This window comes from Salarias fasciatus, chromosome 16, assembly GCF_902148845.1.
Source record: "Salarias fasciatus chromosome 16, fSalaFa1.1, whole genome shotgun sequence".
NCBI classification, from domain to species: Eukaryota; Metazoa; Chordata; class Actinopteri; order Blenniiformes; family Blenniidae; genus Salarias; species Salarias fasciatus.
Window position 1 is genome coordinate 13497265 of NC_043760.1, and position 18245 is coordinate 13515509.

General features: G+C 40.7%; 1 protein-coding gene across 1 annotated transcript; it reads left to right on the forward strand.

Moving 5' to 3' along the window:
* Positions 1-695: 695 nt before the first annotated feature.
* On the forward strand, positions 696-7855 carry LOC115403403 (lactase-phlorizin hydrolase-like). Its single transcript, XM_030112268.1, has 12 exons — positions 696-1349; positions 1436-2060; positions 2146-3705; positions 3924-4192; positions 4269-4559; positions 5208-5406; positions 5498-5688; positions 5851-5957; positions 6512-6646; positions 6866-7089; positions 7276-7509; positions 7650-7855. The coding sequence occupies exons 1-12, from the start codon at positions 696-698 to the stop codon at positions 7853-7855; spliced, it is 4695 nt and encodes a 1564-aa protein (XP_029968128.1).
* Positions 7856-18245: the final 10390 nt, after the last annotated feature.

The following is an 18245-nucleotide window of genomic DNA, read 5'->3' on the forward strand; positions in this document are numbered from 1 at the left end:
ATAATGCTGCTTCGTACTTTCTAAATGCCTTTAAAATTATTTTGTATACTTTCACAGTATTTCATAACAATAGTCCTTCTTACATATTATCACAATGTTAAAGTTTTAATATTTCTTGTACTTATTTTCTGCCTACTTAGTTCTGTACTTTAAATACTGGATACAGTATTTTTCTTGATCACGCATTTTTTTAATGTCTGTTATCCACTAAGTATCATTAAGATTTCCTTGTAAATTTCTTTGTAAATTGTATATCATCTTAAGTATAATCTCAAAAGTACCATAGGCATTATCAATGTTTTTCTTGAAAAATTGGTTCCCAGTCAAATGTTTGGAAATCTTTTTTAGTTTTTTTCAAGGATTGCTCTGTTTTGACATCTGTATGATGTGAGCAAATCTTCTGTGTGAACGTAAAAAACGTATTCATATTAGATATTATAGCTGATTGGCTCACAAACAACATTGTAAGAACATTGCAACATTGTATAAAGGGTGTTTGCAATCACATAAACATGCTACAAAGTATTTCTATGTGGGAAAAAGGAATGCAGAGGAACATTGAGTAAATTGAATAAACAGTCAAGTCAGAGTTTATTTTCAGTGATAAATTAGGAAGGTTAAATGTTCAGAAAGTGTTCTTGTTTTCACATATCATTCTGTGTATTACACCCTACAGTCTTCCAGACGTCAGGAAGATGAGTGACCTCAGAAACAGTTACCAAACTGTGTGGGACAAGTTCAGAGGTCAAACTGCAGCTGATCGAGATGCTTTCCTGACTGACTCATTCCCTAACGGCTTCCAGTGGGCCACTTCCAGTGAGTCCTTCAAGGTTGAAGGAGGATGGTCAGTGGGAGGAAAGGGTGAGACCATTTGGGACCGCTTCGGGCATCAAGGTCAAGCTTTTGAAAATCAGACTGCTGACCTGGCATGTGACAGCTACCGCAAGGTTATTTATGACGTCTACCTCCTGCGAAGTCTTCAAGTCAACACCTTCCAGTTTTCTATCTCCTGGGCCCGCATTTTCCCTTCAGGCCACAAAGACAGCCAATCAGAGGATGGGGTTCGCTACTATAACAGCCTCATTGACACTCTCATAGAATCAGGCATCAAACCTATTGTCACTCTCTACCACTGGGATCTGCCCCAGAGTCTCCAGGACAGAGGTGGGTGGGCTGACGCTTCCATTGTCGAGGCCTTCAAAGAGTACGCAGATTTTTGTTTTTCTGAATTTGGGGACCGGGTCAAGACCTGGAACACATTCAGTAGTCCCTGGGTGGTGAGCCATGCTGGATATGGCACCGGTGAACATGCTCCTGGTGTCAAGGACTACGTGACTGCAGCCTATCAGGTGATAATAAAACTCATAATAAACATCTCAGTGTTTCACTGGGGGTGAGGTCCATTCAACTTACACTTGTTTTTGCATTTTTTCAGGTCACTCACAATATTCTGAAGTCCCATGCTGAAGCCTGGCATGTCTACAGTGACAAGTACAGAACGGCACAACAAGGTCAAGTGGGCATCGCATTAAACGCTGACTGGGCAGAACCAGCAGATCCCTCCAAATCTGAAGATGTTGCTGCTGCAGAGCGCTACCTTGAGTTTATGCTGGGCTGGTTTGCACATCCCATATTTGGAGCCGGAGACTATCCTTCAATTCTGAAAACTCAAATTGAAGAGAAAAGAGCAGCATGTCCATCCTCTGTGCCTGCAATACTACCAACATTCACTCCTGCAGAAATTACTAGAATCCGTGGCACGGCTGACTTTTTTGGACTGAACCATTACACCTCCCGGGTAATCACACATGTTGATGGTGGCTGCGTCGCAGGTCCTGAGGGGGTGGGTAACTTCAGATCAGCTGTGCACCCCTCAGGGAGCTCTGTGCCTTTTGGCCTGAGAAGGCTTCTAAACTACATTTCAACAGTGTACTTACAAACTAGGAAAGTACCAATCTATATAACTGGGAATGGGATGCCAACAGAGTACACTGGGGATGTCATCAATGATCAAAGCAGAATACAGTACTTAAGGAGCTACATCAATGAGGCTTTGAAAGGTATGTTGAGAATAAAAATTCATTAATTTCAAACATCTATTTAAACAATATTGTGGCTAAAAATCTCCATTTCTTTTTCCAACAGCTGTCAAACAGGACAGTGTAGACGTGCAGAGATTTACTGTACAGTCACTTCTGGATGGCTTTGAAGGTCCACAAGGCTATAGCGAACGTTTTGGTCTGCATTATGTCAACTTCGATCTGCCTGACAGACCCAGGACCCCAAAACAATCTGCCTACTTTTACTCAGAGGTCATTGAGAAAAATGGTTTTGCTCCACAAAACACAGTCTTTCATAGTTCACAAGAGAAAAAGCTGAAGTCAAAGAAAGTAGGACCACTGCCACCGTCCACCGTCCCATCCAGCGCCAAAGATGTTTGGAGAAAGTTCTCAGGTCAAACTGTTTTGGAGAGAAAGTTGTATCACTTTGGTACTTTCCCAGATGACTTCAGCTGGGGAGTTTCTTCTTCAGCTTACCAGATTGAAGGTGGCTGGAATGCTGATGGGAAAGGGCCCAGTGTCTGGGATACCTTAACTAGTACAGGTGGCAGCGGTGTCCCTGAGGATGCCAATGGACAAGTTGCCTGTGATAGTTACAACAGATTTAAAGAAGATGTTTACATGCTGCGAGGTCTGAGGGTAAACTCATACAGATTTTCTATTTCCTGGTCCAGGATCTTTCCTAATGGAAGGCGTTCCTCCCTGAACCAGAAAGGGGTTGACTACTACAACAATCTCATTAACAGCCTTGTAGAAGCAAATATCTCCCCTATAGTAACACTTTATCATTATGACCTCCCTACTGCTTTGCAAACTGAGCTGAATGGCTGGGAAAATCCTGAAATGATTGATATTTTTAATGAGTATGCTGACTTCTGTTTTGCCACGTTTGGTGACAGAGTGAAATTTTGGATAACTTTCCAGCAGCCTTACACAATTGCTTGGTTAGGATATGGAATTGGACAGTATCCTCCAAGGATTAGAAATCCAGGAACAGCACCATACCAAGTTGGACACAACCTGATTAAAGCTCACGCTACAGCTTACCACACATATGATGATAAGTATCGTGGTTCCCAATTTGGCAAAGTCTCCATTGCTCTAAATGCTGATTGGATCGAGCCTGCTGACGCTAATAATCCCCGTGAGATATACGCTGCTGACCGTGCAATGCAATTCCAATTAGGTTGGTTTGCTCACCCCATTTTCAAGAATGGTGACTATCCTGATGCACTGAAGTGGCAAGTTGGAAACAAAAGTGAACTCCAAGAACTTTCAGAGTCAAGATTACCCTCCTTCAGTGAAGAAGATAAGAACTTCATCAAGGGAACTGCCGACATGTTTTGTACAAATCATTATACCTCAAGAATAGCAGGCCATGCAATAACTGCAATTAACCCCCCATCCATGGAGAATGACTATGACTTTACACTGTCCGAAATGTTTGATCAACCAACCACGCCTATCGAAAACCAGAGAGCTGTGTCTCATGGCTTGAGAAGACTTCTCAACTGGATCAAAGAGGAATATGGAAATCCAGAGATTTACATTACTGAGAATGGAGTTACTTCAGATAGGTGGACCACATTTGACGACACAGACAGAATCTTTTTGTACAAAACTTATATTGACGAGGCTTTAAAGGGTGAGTGTGCACATCAGTTTTGAGGTTTGTTTTTTGTAAGATTTAATTGTTTGTGATGTTGTGAAAAGTCTAGCTTTTAGTCAGTTTTGGTGATGCCAGTATATATCAGTTACCATACTGTGCTAGGTTATTCGTTTTGACAAATAAGTTAAGTTTGACGATATACGTGGCATTGTTATAGCTCAGTGATCATTTCTATCCTGTCATTTATCATATAGCTCAGAATCTGGATGGAGTGAATGTGAAAGGATACATGGCAACATCACTCATGGATTCCTTTGAGTGGACCAGAGGATATCTATTTGCATATGGCCTGCACCATGTTGATTTTACAAACCCAAACCGGCCAAGGACACCAAAGCGCTCGGCACATTATTACTCCCAGATCGTTAAGGACAATGGCTTCCCAATTCCAGAGGATGACAAGTTTCTTTATGGACACTTTCCTGAAGGTTTTCGCTGGAGCACTTCCAGCTCTGCTTATCAGGTAGGCCATCATTGCACATCATTTTCAACAGATTTTCTGGAAATGATTCCTTAATTTATTGTTATTGTGATTTTAGATTGAAGGAGGCTGGAGAGCTGATGGAAAAGGACTAAGTATTTGGGATGAGTTTTCCCATACTCCTTCCAAAGTGCACAACAGTGACACTGGGGACATCGGCTGTAATAGCTACAACAAGATCACGGAGGATGTGGAAGTACTTAAGAGACTGAAAGTCACGTCCTATCGATTTTCTATCTCCTGGTCCAGAGTCTTGCCTGATGGTACTATCAATAACATCAATGAAGCTGGACTGAACTACTATCATAGATTACTCGATGCCTTGCTTGCAGAGAACATTGAACCACAGGTAAACAGTGATATTGTCTGGATTACTAAAAGCCTTTTACTTTTTAAAACTGACAATGGCTGCAACGTGTAGTATCTGGATAAACTTGTGTAAGACTTGGCATGAATCAAAATGCCTGGAGAGACGACCTGAGACAAACTTGTTGGGTTTATGAACTCCAAACACATTGTCTTGTGATTTCATAGGAATATGAACACAGACAAGTTTAGTTCATTATCCAAAGTTATCTAGATTATGAACTAAACCTTCATCAGAAACATTCAACCTGACCTTCCAAAAGCACATTACATTGATGATTGGTTTCAATTTTTACTTGAAATCTGATCATCAGCGTGCGATCCGTTCCAAAAACTTAATTTGTTTTTGTCTGGATAATTGGGTGGGGTTAATGATGGAATATCAGACCACACCAATAAGAGTAGAGCCGGTCATACATGTGACCTCAAACAAACAAAAACTACAAAAAGTAAGAAATTGCATTTTAAATTTCACGTGGTTATTTTAATAAAATGCTTACGTGAATGCTAAGGTGGCCTCATGATGCAACAGTGGGTCTTTTTATGTGTAGACCAACAGAACTGTGAGCATTAAAACACATATTGCTTTGAAATATAATCAATGGTACTGACACTTTATTTCATTTTTCAGGTTACCTTGTATCACTGGGACCTTCCTCTGGCTCTGCAGAAAGATGGAGGCTGGGAGAATGACACCATTGTCCAGCGCTTCAAAGAATATGCTGATCTTATATTCGAACGACTTGGGCCCAAAGTGAAGTTCTGGATCACTCACAATGAAGCCTGGATTGTGGCCTACCTTGGCTATGGAGTTGGCGCTTTTGCTCCAGGTAACAGCTTCCTTAACATCAAATGCCGCCTTGAACATCTTGAAACATTCATGAATTTTGTCTGGAACTAATGTTCTTTGAAATGTTCCAGGTCTCGTTGGCAACCAGTATATTACTGCTCACAACCTGATCAGGTCCCATGCCGAGGCTTGGCATGTTTATAATGACAAGTATCGAGCAACACAGAATGGCATCATCTCCATTACAATCAATTCAGAGTGGGCAGACCCAAGAAACCCATACAAGCACGAGGACTGGGTTGCACAAGAACGCTACATGCAGGTAGAGAAATGAAGTTATGAAATGTTGCTGTTTTTTTTTTTTTAACTGCTTACCAAATGGATGATATTTCATCTACCAGAAATTCATCTGGTTTCCTTGGTAGACTTTTCAGCACATTCATTGTCATAAAGATATTTTACACTAATCCTCACCATTCCACAGTTCTTCATTGGTTGGTTTGCCCATCCCATCTTCAGAGGTGATTATCCTGAGCTGATGAAAAAAGTTGTTCGTGAAAGAAGCCTTGCTGCAGGACTCCCAAAATCACGGTAAAACTGTGATCAGTACTATTGCATGCATGGTAATGACTTGAGATTCAGACCATATTATTGTAGTTCAATCAATCAAAAAGCCCAATTTTATTCCACTGATACTCCCACAGATCATTTCAATGATATAGGATGAACTTTTTTTTCAGTTTGCACCTTCCTTGGTGAGGCAGATAACCCTCCAAATTGAAGGGAAATTATAAACTCAACAGCTGCATTGCCATTGCATACTGTATGTTAAAGACCCATCAGATCGTTTCAAGTAAAAGCACTGGAGCAGTTATGATTTTTTTTTTTTGTAAATGGACCCATATTATCGCAAGTGAAAAATAAGAATACATCTGAGAGTCAATCAAAAAGGACTGCATGATGTGAGACATTGTGTTACAGAGCTGTGGGTTGTATTGATGTTCGAAATATGCAACACTTTCAAAGCACGTGATCAATAATTATATTAAACCCGATCTGAATCGCATTGATCAGAAGGTAATGGCTTGTATGCAAGAAGTTTCAGAAAAAGTTTGAAAAATGTGCTTTTCTTTCTTCTTATGCAGGCTCCCAGAGTTCACCCCTGAAGAAATCGCAAGGATCAATGGGACTCATGATTACTTTGGCTTTAACTTTTACACGGGAGTTCTTGGATTTCATATTGAGCAACCACTCGATCAGCAGACTTATGAAGGTGATCGGTAAGTTGAAATGAAAACAAGACTTTCAGATGGTAACTTGGAAGTGGATTGCAGACAGAAATCGAATCAGTTGATCAAAAAGGCACTTTGCCTTGCTTTAGGAGTACCTAACATATAAACATCTATATTAAAAGCAAAGGCACTTGAATTGGATATGAAAATATTAAACTGAACGTTACATGATCACTGATGCTGACTAACCTCTGATCAAATACACAGGTCAGTTGCCTTTATTCCTGATCGTTCCTGGATCGATTCTGGCTCTTCCTGGCTGAAGATCACACCATTTGCATTCAGGAGACTCCTCAAATTCATAAAGGATAATTACGGAAACCCACCCGTCTATGTCACTGAAAATGGGATCTCGGAAGCAGGAGAAGTGGACTTAAATGACGCTCACAGAATATACTTCTATGAGCACTACATTGATGAAGCTTTGAAAGGTACCAAGATCAGTGGGAACAAAGCAGACAGATTTAAGATAGCTTTATGGCATTATATATTTTGCATCCCATAAATGTAATAACAGAGTAGTATCAGAAATTTATGAAATCTGAGATTTTCATACATCTTCTTAAGGTAGGCTAGAAAACTCTAACAATTTTTTTTTTCTTTTTTTCTTTTTTCAGCTATTCGTCTGGATGGAGTTGATGTGAGAGGATACACCGCCTGGTCACTAATGGACAACTTCGAGTGGGCTTCTGGTTACAGTGAGCGTTTCGGACTTTTCTATGTAAATCGCTCCGACCCCAACCTTCCAAGAATTCCCAAGGCATCAGCAGCGCGTTATACCTCCATCATCATGTGCAACGGTTTCCCAGATCCAGATAAAGGACCCCATGCATGTTTGAAGTCTGGCACTGGTACTGGTGACAATAATAATAATAATAATATTAATCATAATAATATGTTCTCATATTCTAAAAGAATACAGTCACTTAATTTTTTGGTAGAATTACTGACATTCTCAATGTTTTTTCCTTTTCTCACCCTTTTGCTACAGGTGCAGACCCGCCCGAGACCACCGTGAACAAAGTGGACTTTTTGGGTTTGCAGCTTTTGCCTGAAGACGCTGAAGTGGGACTTTATGTCCTCTTTGCGTTTCTGCTTGTAGCCGTACTCAGCATTATTTTTGCTGTCTATATGGTCATGAAAACTAAAAAGAAAGCAAGGAAAATGAGCTCTGAGATGAAGATGGAGAAAATGTGAAGAAAAGATACACAATTGTATTAAACTGCCCCAGCATTTCTTGTATTCTGCTCACTGAATTATGATCATATTCAACTGAGTACTGTATGCAGTATCTAACTTTTTTATGTGTTGTTCGAAACTCAAAATGTGACATATGAAATATTTAAATATTTAATACGGATTGGTCATGTGTATGTCATGTTGTCGATGTAATCATCACCCCTATTATGAGGAATAATAAAAAAAAAAACTTGTACTCTGCCTCGTCGCTCCCCCTTTGTAATTCTGTTTAGAATGGCATGGACAGAGAGATTGTTGGATGGATGAATATATAGCTTCAAAATGTCAGTCAATGTTGCTGAATGACCTCTGGAGGGCGCAAGTCAATTATCTTCAAGGCTACAGTTACTATTAAATCTCACACAGCAGAGCAGTGGCAGGCCCTCTCGCCTCTGTGGTGGGAATTTCTAATGAGTGCATGCTTAACTGTCTCAGTGGTACTGTCTTAGTCACAATGAGAAGTTGATGGGTTGAAATGCTGACCAGACTCATCTGTGTGGCTTTTTCACAGTCTGAAGAAAAATGCATGAATTGGTGAAATTGCCTGTGAGTGTGTGAGACTGTCTCAGATGCCTTTACCCACAATTGGCTGGGATTGTCACCGGCACATCGCCCAACCCTGCATACAATATGATAAGGGGATAAAGTGATATACTCAGTTGCTTGCTCTATAACTAGCATTTCTGAGTGAAATAAAAATATGAGTTGCATCTACAGCAGGGTATAGATTGCAAGTGCCTTAAAAAAATAAACAAAAATAACCCTGAATTACTTAAGACCAACATTAAGATGTGTGGGGTTGTATCTTCATGGGAATGTATCCAAATCTCCAGAGCAAATTAAAAGTTACCTCTAAAAAGATCTGGAAAATTGTGTAAAGTTCTCAGCAAGAACCTTTTTGTTCCAAATCAAGGAACAATATTTACAGAAGATGTTACACTGGGAGAGTGAAGGTACCAGTTCAGGTTCGGATAATGTAAAAATACATTTGAAAAAGCTATTAATATAATTAAATACCCTCATAAGTTAACAATTGTCATGCTGTTTCAAAATGGACAGTTTATCATCAAGATATTAACTATATAATTTTCTTTCTGCACCATTCGCGTTATAATGAACATCTTCTGTACCGGCTGTGTGCCACTCTGTTCATTTCTTGGGATTTGTGTCTTCAATGTTTTCAGATTTGATCGAACGTTTCATAATCCAGTAGAGTTTCCTCTTAAAATTTTATTGTCCCCTCTGTCCTTGCACTTCTATCGATGTGTCCAATGTCCTGTACAATAAAAACTTGGAAATGATAACTTTTGACACAGACAATGTACTTTGTTGTGTTGTTATCGGCAAGATTAGTAAAGATATTATTAATGTTGCACAATCAAAAGTGATCCTGCTGTGTCTGGATATTTTTCAGATAAAGGATCAAACACCATACAGCGTCAATAAATTATTCTGTTGGTGAGTATATGAACTCAATAAATCAATGCTGAAGTCCCGACAAGAGAGAGAAAGACAGTCAATGGATGACATTCAGTTCTACCTGTCCTCCAATCTTACTGCATTACTTCCTCTCACTCACTCGTAACTTTCTCAAACTCAACAGATATAAAACAAATTCTTCTCACTGGTACCAAATAAACACTCCATGAATCTGACAGTTTTTCATTAAACATTGACAGCGCTGCAGTAGATCAAGAGTCCGCGTGCTATCAGCTGCGTGACAGCACTCTTACCTTTACCTCCCACATCAACAACATCACCCTGACTTTTAACCCCTCTCTCTGAAACCACCTCTGTTCACCCATTCATCCAAAAGTTGTCTGCTTGCTTGCATCATCTGAAGGACTCGCTCCACACAAGGTCCCGACATTTCAAATTCTATCTAAAAACACACCTGTTCAAACTGGCCTTCCCCTCCTGAAACAGTGAAATTTCATTATTTCCTCAGAATTTAGACTTTCCCGGTGATGTGCAGGTTCTTTTTGGTAAGATACAGATTGATGTGGTAAATGTCGAACCCCGGCAGCTTCCTCCTGTACCTTAACAGCACTGCTTTGTGGTCTGTCCTCTGAGACTGGAACAATGGGGTCACCTGGCACTCCAGAGAGTCTGACACCACCTCAATGTCATTCACTCCACCATCCGGCTTTCTAAAAACATTATGCACTTTTCCTACTCTGTATTTGTGAGGTTAAGTATTTTCACCTCCTGAGCTCTGAAAGCAGATTCCAGACACCAGTAGTCTCTCAAACCTTATATGAGTTACACTACATGCTAACTCAGGACTCTTCATGCTCACTAATCTGTGAGCATGAAGAGATCTGTGTCTGTTGAAGAAGAATAGCCTTTATTGTAATTATACAAGTGTACAACGAAATTGAAGACCTTCTCCTTCAGTGCAAGTAATAAGTTGAAGTAAAAGTCTAAATAAGTATATAAAAAAGTAGCAGCAACCGCAGTGGCATCAATATTGCACATTTGCATTTACTCTTGTGACCAGAGTAGTTGTAAAGCCGAGTTCAGGGTGGTGATGGCTCTCGGGAAAAAGCTGTTTTTCAGTCTATTAGTCTTTGTTTTAATGCACCTGTAGCGCCTGCCAGAGGGCAGGGGATGTGATCTGTCCTTGATGATGTTGCGAGCTCTGCTGAGGCACCGGCTGGAGTAGATGTCCATCAGGGAGGGGAGAGGGCAGCCGACGATTCGCAGTGCTGCCTTGACTGTCCTCTGAAGCCTCACTCTGTCCACCTCGGTGCAGGTCCCGTACCAGGTGGAGATGCAGTAGCTCAGCAGGCTCTGAATGGACGAGCGGTAGAAGGCTAGCAGCAGCTCCCTGTCCAGGTTGTTTCTCCTGAGGACTCTCAGGAAGTGGAGACCCTGCTGGGCCTTCTTGATGACAGCTGTGATGTTGGCTGTCCAGGAGAGGTCATCGGAGATCTGGACTCCCAGGAACCTGAACGTGTGGATATTCAGGTTCACTGACATTCAGGTTCAGGAGCACTGATGTGATCATTAGACTCCATTCTTAAAGGTATAATACAGGATTTTCTCGAAAAGACAAAGCCAAACGTCTGTTACTCACTTTTTGAACAACGCGCATGCTCCAGACCATCCGCCCGGCTCTCCTGCTTCTCCCAGGAAACGCGGAAGCGTGCGAGCACGATTTCCTCTTCTCCGGACGTGCACGGCTCTGTTTACAGTTTCTGCGATCGGCCTCGCTCATACATAAAGCTTGTTTTCTGAAACAGTAACAGTTTCATTATGTCAGACTCGCCATCTGTAAGTACTAGCTCAGAAGCTCACCGGCTACATAAACACTCTGAATGCGCATGCGCAAAAGGGAGAAGCTTATTGGGCGCAAGCAAACTGCCTTACAAAACCAGCTCGTCAGAATGATTGACAAACAGACCCACCAATTATTTAGGTGATCCACCCGGAAATCAAAATCCTGTATTACACTTTTAATTCTTCAAAATGCCAAAATCAGCGATGACCCCGGTGGCCTTTTAATGAATGATTTTTTTTTTTAAAACAATACTGTTGTAAAAATGTTTTCCCTCCATGTTTTTCTCTTCTACATGTTGACAGTCCGCATTTCCCTGAGTATCAGTGGACTTATATATTCATCATTGATTGTGAAACTAGTGATTTCTAGAAGTTATGAAGCGTTGTACAACATGAATACATGAAACAAAACAAACAAAAAAGGTGGTTTTTTTGTAAAAAATCACATGAAAATAGACATCTACAGAAAAGACACCTATGGTTTGAGATAAGTTTTGAAACCTGCAGATGTTGTGTCTGAACATATTCATTAAATGTTTGTGTGATATTTTGGTCCAATATTTTAATAATTATTGGGGTTTGTAATCACATTATGATTTTTTTGTCACATATAGTAGTCAAACCCTTTCTCCGTGGTCAATAGGGTGCATTTCAACCCCTTTCATATCACTACTTATATGAGAACCAAAACAGTTTCGAGAACCTCAGCATAGATGTGAGTGAAACTTGTACAGTTGCACATTTACGAATGTGCAACCAGCAATCTGCAGTCACTATGTCTTCAGGTCAGAATGGTCCTGGGGCAGTTTATTAGAATGCTCATCAATGAATGAAATGCACCACCAGTGAAACACACCAAAACAATTATTTCTTAAAGAAATCCAATGAGAGCATTGACAAGGCTGTTGTAGTCGAGAACCCCATGCTCTGATTGTCTGTCTTTGTAACCTGAAGGGAAAATGCAGGTCCAGGAGGTAGAAAACTGGAAGGTGTTGACTTGAAAACCTTGCAGGAGGTAAATGTCATAATCCAGCTCCTGGTCACTGTCACGTGCCAGGTCAGCAGTCTGACTGTCAAAAGCTTGGCCTTGATGCCCGAAGTGGTCCCAAATGATCTCACCCCCTGTCAAACTCCTTCAACCCTAAAGGACTCAGTGAATGTGGCCCACTGGCAGCCAGCATCGAACGATTCAGTCAGGAAAGGATCTCCTTCAGTTTGGGTTTGACCTTCAAACCTTTGCCACACATTTGAACTCACTTATTTGGTTGAATTGTGGAATACTGTAAATTCTAGAAAAAGGACGTGAAAAAAAGTCATTGGCATTTCTTATGAATAACACCAACAACAGTTTAATGGCAATTCAATTCTTTTTTTTTTTAAGATAACATAACTAAATGAGGAACCTTGATCAAAGAGGGACTGAATTTTGCAACAATTCATATTTTGTTTAACAAACATGTGAGCTCAAATTTACAAAGCTTGTACTACAGTTTTCATCTCACCCACTCACTTATACAGTCTCCTTTTACACTCCAGATTTTATGGTTGTTTATTTCAAATAGGCTGGAACTATTATAAAAAAAAAAAAAAAAAACGTGTCCACAGGTTGTACTCCATGATAAACGTGGCTGGCTGTATTAAACTTTATCAGCTCAAAGCAATAGGAAAGCACAGTAATTCAAGCCCTTTGATAAGACTCCCATGCTTTTATGATTATTGTTTTGTAAAATTTTATGATATTGTTGTTAGCAACTCAGTTGTACTCTGCCTGGTCACTGAAGCCGACAGCCATGCTTTCCTGAATTTTTTCGCTGATAAAATCAAGAAGCTCAAGGACAACATGCCACCCCCTCAGTGTGGTGCCTCAGCTGCTGCTGAGCCTATCTCCAGCTTGTGGTTCACCTTCGAGTCTGTAACTCTTGCTGATGTTCTGGCTCTGGTAAACAAGACGAAACTCTCACCCTGTTCCTCTGACGTCATTCCCTGTAGACTCTTCCCAGAGGTTCTGGAGGCAGTTGGTCCCTCGGTCACTGAAATGATAACCCTCTCTCTGTCATCAGGTGTGTTCCCGAATGCCTTCAAGCACGCCATTGTGGAGCCTCTTCTAAAAAAAGGAGGTTTAGACCCAGCAGACCGAAATAGTTATAGGCCCATCTCTAAGCTGCCATTTCTGTCAAAGATTCTTGAGAAGGTGGTCTGCAATCAGCTGTCTTCCTACCTCGACCAATACAACCTCTTCGACAAATTCCAATCTGGCTTCCGTAAGCACCACTCCACAGAAACAGCCCTACTAAAAGTGTCCAGTGACATAATGATGTCTGCCGATTCGGGCAGTTGCACCGTACTAGTTCTCTTGGATCTGTCCTCAGCGTTTGACACTGTTGACCATCAGGTCCTGTTATGTAGACTGAGGGACCATGTGGGACTGTCGGGGTTGGTTCTCCAGTGGTTCACTTCATATCTGTCTGGACACAGCTTTTGTGTGTCTATAAACCAGGTTAAATCAGAGTCCATGAATCTGGCAAGTGGGGTGCCTCAGGGCTCCGTCCTGGGCCCTATTTTATTTCTATTGTATCTGCTCCCCCTGGGTAACATAATCCAAAGGTTTAAGGATGTCTCTTACCACTTGTACGCTGACGACATCCAGCTCTACTGCTCTTTCAAGCCAGATGGGATACAGAAGCTGGATTCCCTTTTCCACTGCTTGGCAGAAATAAAACAATGGCTCAGCGAAAATTCTCTCCAACTTAACGCAGACAAAACTGAAACACTCATCTTCGCCCCGGATGTCTCAATTCCAGGGATCAAACAGTACCTTGGTGACCTCGGGCAGTCTGCTAAATCCAGTCTTAGAAACCTGGGTGTTTTCTTTGATAAAGACATGTCTCTGGCGGAGCAATGCAAGCAGCTGACGAGAAACTGTTTCTTTCAATTGAGAAAAATCTCTAAACTTAGGAAAATGGTCTCATTCAATGATTTAGAGCTCATCATTCATGCTTTTGTCTCTTCGCGCTTAGACTACTGCAACAGCTTGTTCTCACGCCTGAATAAGAAGGAGCTTTTGAGGTTGCAACTTGTGCAAAACTCTGCAGCAAGAATCTTGACCCGCACAAACAGATGGACCCGCATTTCTCCCATTTTGAAGGAACTTCATTGGCTGCCAGTCTCTTATAGAGTGAACTTTAAGATTTTGGTTTTAACCTTTCGGGCCTTGCACGACCAAGCTCCCTCTTATATTCGCGATCTGCTCCAGCCTTACTCCCCTGTGAGGGCTTTAAGGTCTGCGGACCAGAATCTCTTAAAGGTGCCGCGTACCCGCTTCAAGACCAGAGGAGCCCGATCGTTCCAGGCCGTTGCTCCCAGGCTCTGGAACAATCTCCCGCTCTCTCTTCGATCAGTTGTGACTGTTGACACTTTTAAGTCACAACTTAAAACCTTTTTATTCTCTCAAGCATTTGCTTAGTTTTTTGGGCCTGTTTCTGATCACATTTTTAGTGCTGCTTATTTATGTATGTGTATTTAATTGTTGTCTTATCTATGTATGCTGTGAAGCACCTTGTGGCTTTTTGTCTGTGAAAGGTGCTATATAAATAAACTTTACTTACTTACTTACTAAAAACACAAGATCACACAGATAATGATGCTTGTTCCGATGTTGCTTGGTATCTTTAAATGGCTGTACAAATATCAAACCAAATGGAAAAGATTTCACAAAATTTGACATGAAGAATCATGCTCATCATTTTATGAACGACTATTTAGTCTATTTTGTTTTTGTTTCATTCTCTTTTGTTACTTTTGTAGCGGAAGTTCTCAGCAACCTTTCTCATTCGAAATGCCTTAATTTAACTTCCCTTACATGCAGAATAGAACCTGTTGTGAATATGTTTTTATAAATCTACCTATTGTGCTCATTCTCATTCTCAATTTCAATGAACACAGAAGTGACAACTTCTCACATGCATATGAACTGAAGCATAAAAAGCTCTCATCTGAGCACTCCTGTTCATGCGTGAAGTCAGTGGTTTTGTTATTCTTAAATCTCAATCAACAACAAAAACACCCTGAAAACACAACCAATTTGTGTGTGTGCAATTTAGCCACTTCGATCATCAGTGGTATTGTCAGGGTTTGATAATAAAGATTAAAAATGGGCTGGAAGAAATGTTTGTGATTATCCAGTACAGGAGTGTAATGGCGGTACTGTTTCATTAGGTCATTATAGAGTATTCTTGGATGTTACCGGTTGGTTCGGTTTAGTGAAGCAAACATTAAGCAGCCAGTTCAGGTATTCAAACAAACAACAAATCCACAAGGGAGGTTGGTATTTACACCTTCAGTATCATCAAGTTCATGGGATGTTGGAAAAATGTTTTATCGTAGAAGCTAAGAAACACAGTATTTTGTAAAATTATGTTATGTATGTAAGTATCTTGTGTATTTTTGTGGAGGGCTTTCTCCACACATGTCACAAGATGATCCAGTTCTCGCATGATCCTGCAGTCCCTCCTCTGGTGAGACTGCACAACTGACACGTCTGGTGGGGAATGGCAAAACTCTGCTGTGGAGAAAAAAATGGGGATCAGTCTGCTTCCCCGTCTTTCTTCTGCCTTCCTCCTTTCATGTGAAGCAGTCCCTCACCTGTTGCTAGTTTGTTTGTTGACTGCTGCTCGGGGTTGGTCTGCTGTCTTCAGGGGTGATGATCTACTTGAAAACAACAAACAACTTAAAACACAATAAATAGATCAGAACATGCAAGTAAAGTTAAAACATTAAAAAAAAAACCTGCTAAGGTTAACATTAGGCAAATATTGACTATCCTTTACAGTTCCACTCTGCTCAACCCTGATAATGTTAGTGATTCTTTTACTTGATGTTGAATGAGTGTTTGATCAGTTTGAATGTCACAACCTATTCAAAACCAAATAAGCTTTTAAATTCAAATCTTGAAAATTTCACCCAAAACTCTTATCCATGGATTCAAATTCTTTACACTTTCCAAATGACTGTTTTCCAGACTAATATAGCAACTTATCTGCCTATCACCTGTGCCTGGTGGCCTCATTCCACACCATGCTTGTCCGGTTTCTCCGGTCCACTCCGCTCCAGACCGCCTCTGTCTTGTATGTGAAACCCAACACCCCCACTGCAGCCACTGAACCCAGAAGATGGGTTGGCCTCTTATTATTTACAACAAAGTTTTAAGTATTAAACACTCATTACAAGCATGTAAGTGAATTTAACTCACCATCCACTTGTAAAACTGGCGCTATGTCCGCCCATACTCTCCCCTTTCTGTTGGTATCTTTGTACAAAGGATTAAAAGGTATTTTTTGGCTTTCAACTTCTAAAAAAAATGAGTGTCTCCTCATCCAGTGTTGTGTCAATGAAGTAAATGTGACAGAATGTGAGGCCTGTGAGGTCATTCAAAATAAAACCAAATCTATGAATTTGGGGTACGCAAATATTGGTACATAACAGTTTGAAAATACTTTATTTATTATAGGATTATTGTACAAACAATTTGGTGCGACAAGCACATTTCACATTGCATATATATGTATGTATGTATATATATATATATATATATATATATATATATATATATATATATATATATATACACATATGTCTAACCTTTAATTTCACTATCAATTAAATGTTTTGAAATGCAAACACTTTAGACATACACTCGATTTAATTTTGAAAATTTAGAGGCTGCCGCCATTCTTTTTCCTGTTTGGTACAATGTCGTCTGTGGAACTTGATCCGTCAGTGCTTGACAGATCAGAAAATGGACTTGATCCTTGCTTTGGACGTGACAGAGTGGAGCGGAGGCTGTGATTTTTGGACTGTCATCAGCTGTGAAGAACCTCAGAGCTTCAGTTGAGTGTCCTGTTGCGAGTTCTGCTGTGGTACCACGTTCCCTGTTCCAGCAATTTGTCACATTCTGTTCCTGGTTCTGAGACCCCGTCCTGTTTCCAGTTGACGATTCCTGCCAAGCACTTGACTGATATCTGAAAAATGGCGGCCCGACTCTCTCAGCCATTGATTCCAAGGGAGCCCATAGCGGCCCCCAAGAGGCACCCCTGCTACATCAGGGTTGTACCCCTGTTCAGCTCCCCTCATCTTCACAACACTGCCGCCAAGACCCAGCTAGACCATCAGGATTCAGCCGTCGAAGTGTGTAAACAGTCACGGTGCATGTTTTACGACTCATCTGTTTCCTGTTTGTTTTTGAAGTCTCTCTCGTCTCAGGTCCCTTGACTTCACTTTTCTTCACACATTTACAAATCAGAGATTGATCGAGTTTGGGTGTCTCTACTCTGTCTCAATAGAGTTGTGGGGGTCTATTAGTTATATGTTTCTTGGGTGCAAGCCGATTTTTAAATGAGGGTACAGTTACCGTGCTGTGATATCTGCAGCATGTGATGTCTCTTTCCGGTTAATTATTTTTACAGGCTGGAGCTATAAATTTTATCTCACCTCCGTCATGATTAAAGTTACTTCTCCTGCTGATTAGATTGCAAAGAAATGTCTTTGAATCTGAAGTAAGGTGGTTGAGAGTAAAAGTTACAAGATTAACGCAAATATTTACACAGTTTGCCTCTTTTTTTATAATAATACAACTGAGTTAAAATTTTAAAAATGATGATTAACTCTTATCATCAGAACAGACTCCAGTCTTTGAAGGCCAAATGTCTGGAATCAATAATGAATGACTGAACAAATTGCAGTATTTATTTGGTTATTCATTGTCAGGTCACGTGAACCAAACAGCCTCTTGTCTGTTCTTGATAGACGTTTTTTTTTTTTCTTTATATTTGATCCATGTGTGATATTAGAAACTCCTGTCCACATCATAAAGCGTGACCGTGACAGTTGTAAAAATTGTGGTCTGATTGAAAGTTCAAGATTGTAAACAAGACTTCTATAAAAGGCGAGCCCCACTGAGGCTCATTCACACCAAGACACCATGGCTGTGTTGGGGAATATCCTCTTGGTGTTTCTGATAGCTGCTTTCAGCAGCTGCATGAGCCTGGAGCATGGACACAAAAAGCTGCCG

What these genes read in the sequence shown, in the direction of transcription:
- LOC115403403 (XM_030112268.1), top strand. Translation starts at nt 696, where the DNA reads ATGAGTGACCTCAGAAACAGTTACCAAACTGTGTGGGACAAGTTCAGA. An exon ending in ACGTGACTGCAGCCTATCAG is followed by an intron (nt 1,350 to 1,435) that starts GTGATAATAAAA and finishes GCATTTTTTCAG; the next exon opens with GTCACTCACAATATTCTGAA. An exon ending in AGTTGGCGCTTTTGCTCCAG is followed by an intron (nt 5,407 to 5,497) that starts GTAACAGCTTCC and finishes GAAATGTTCCAG; the next exon opens with GTCTCGTTGGCAACCAGTAT.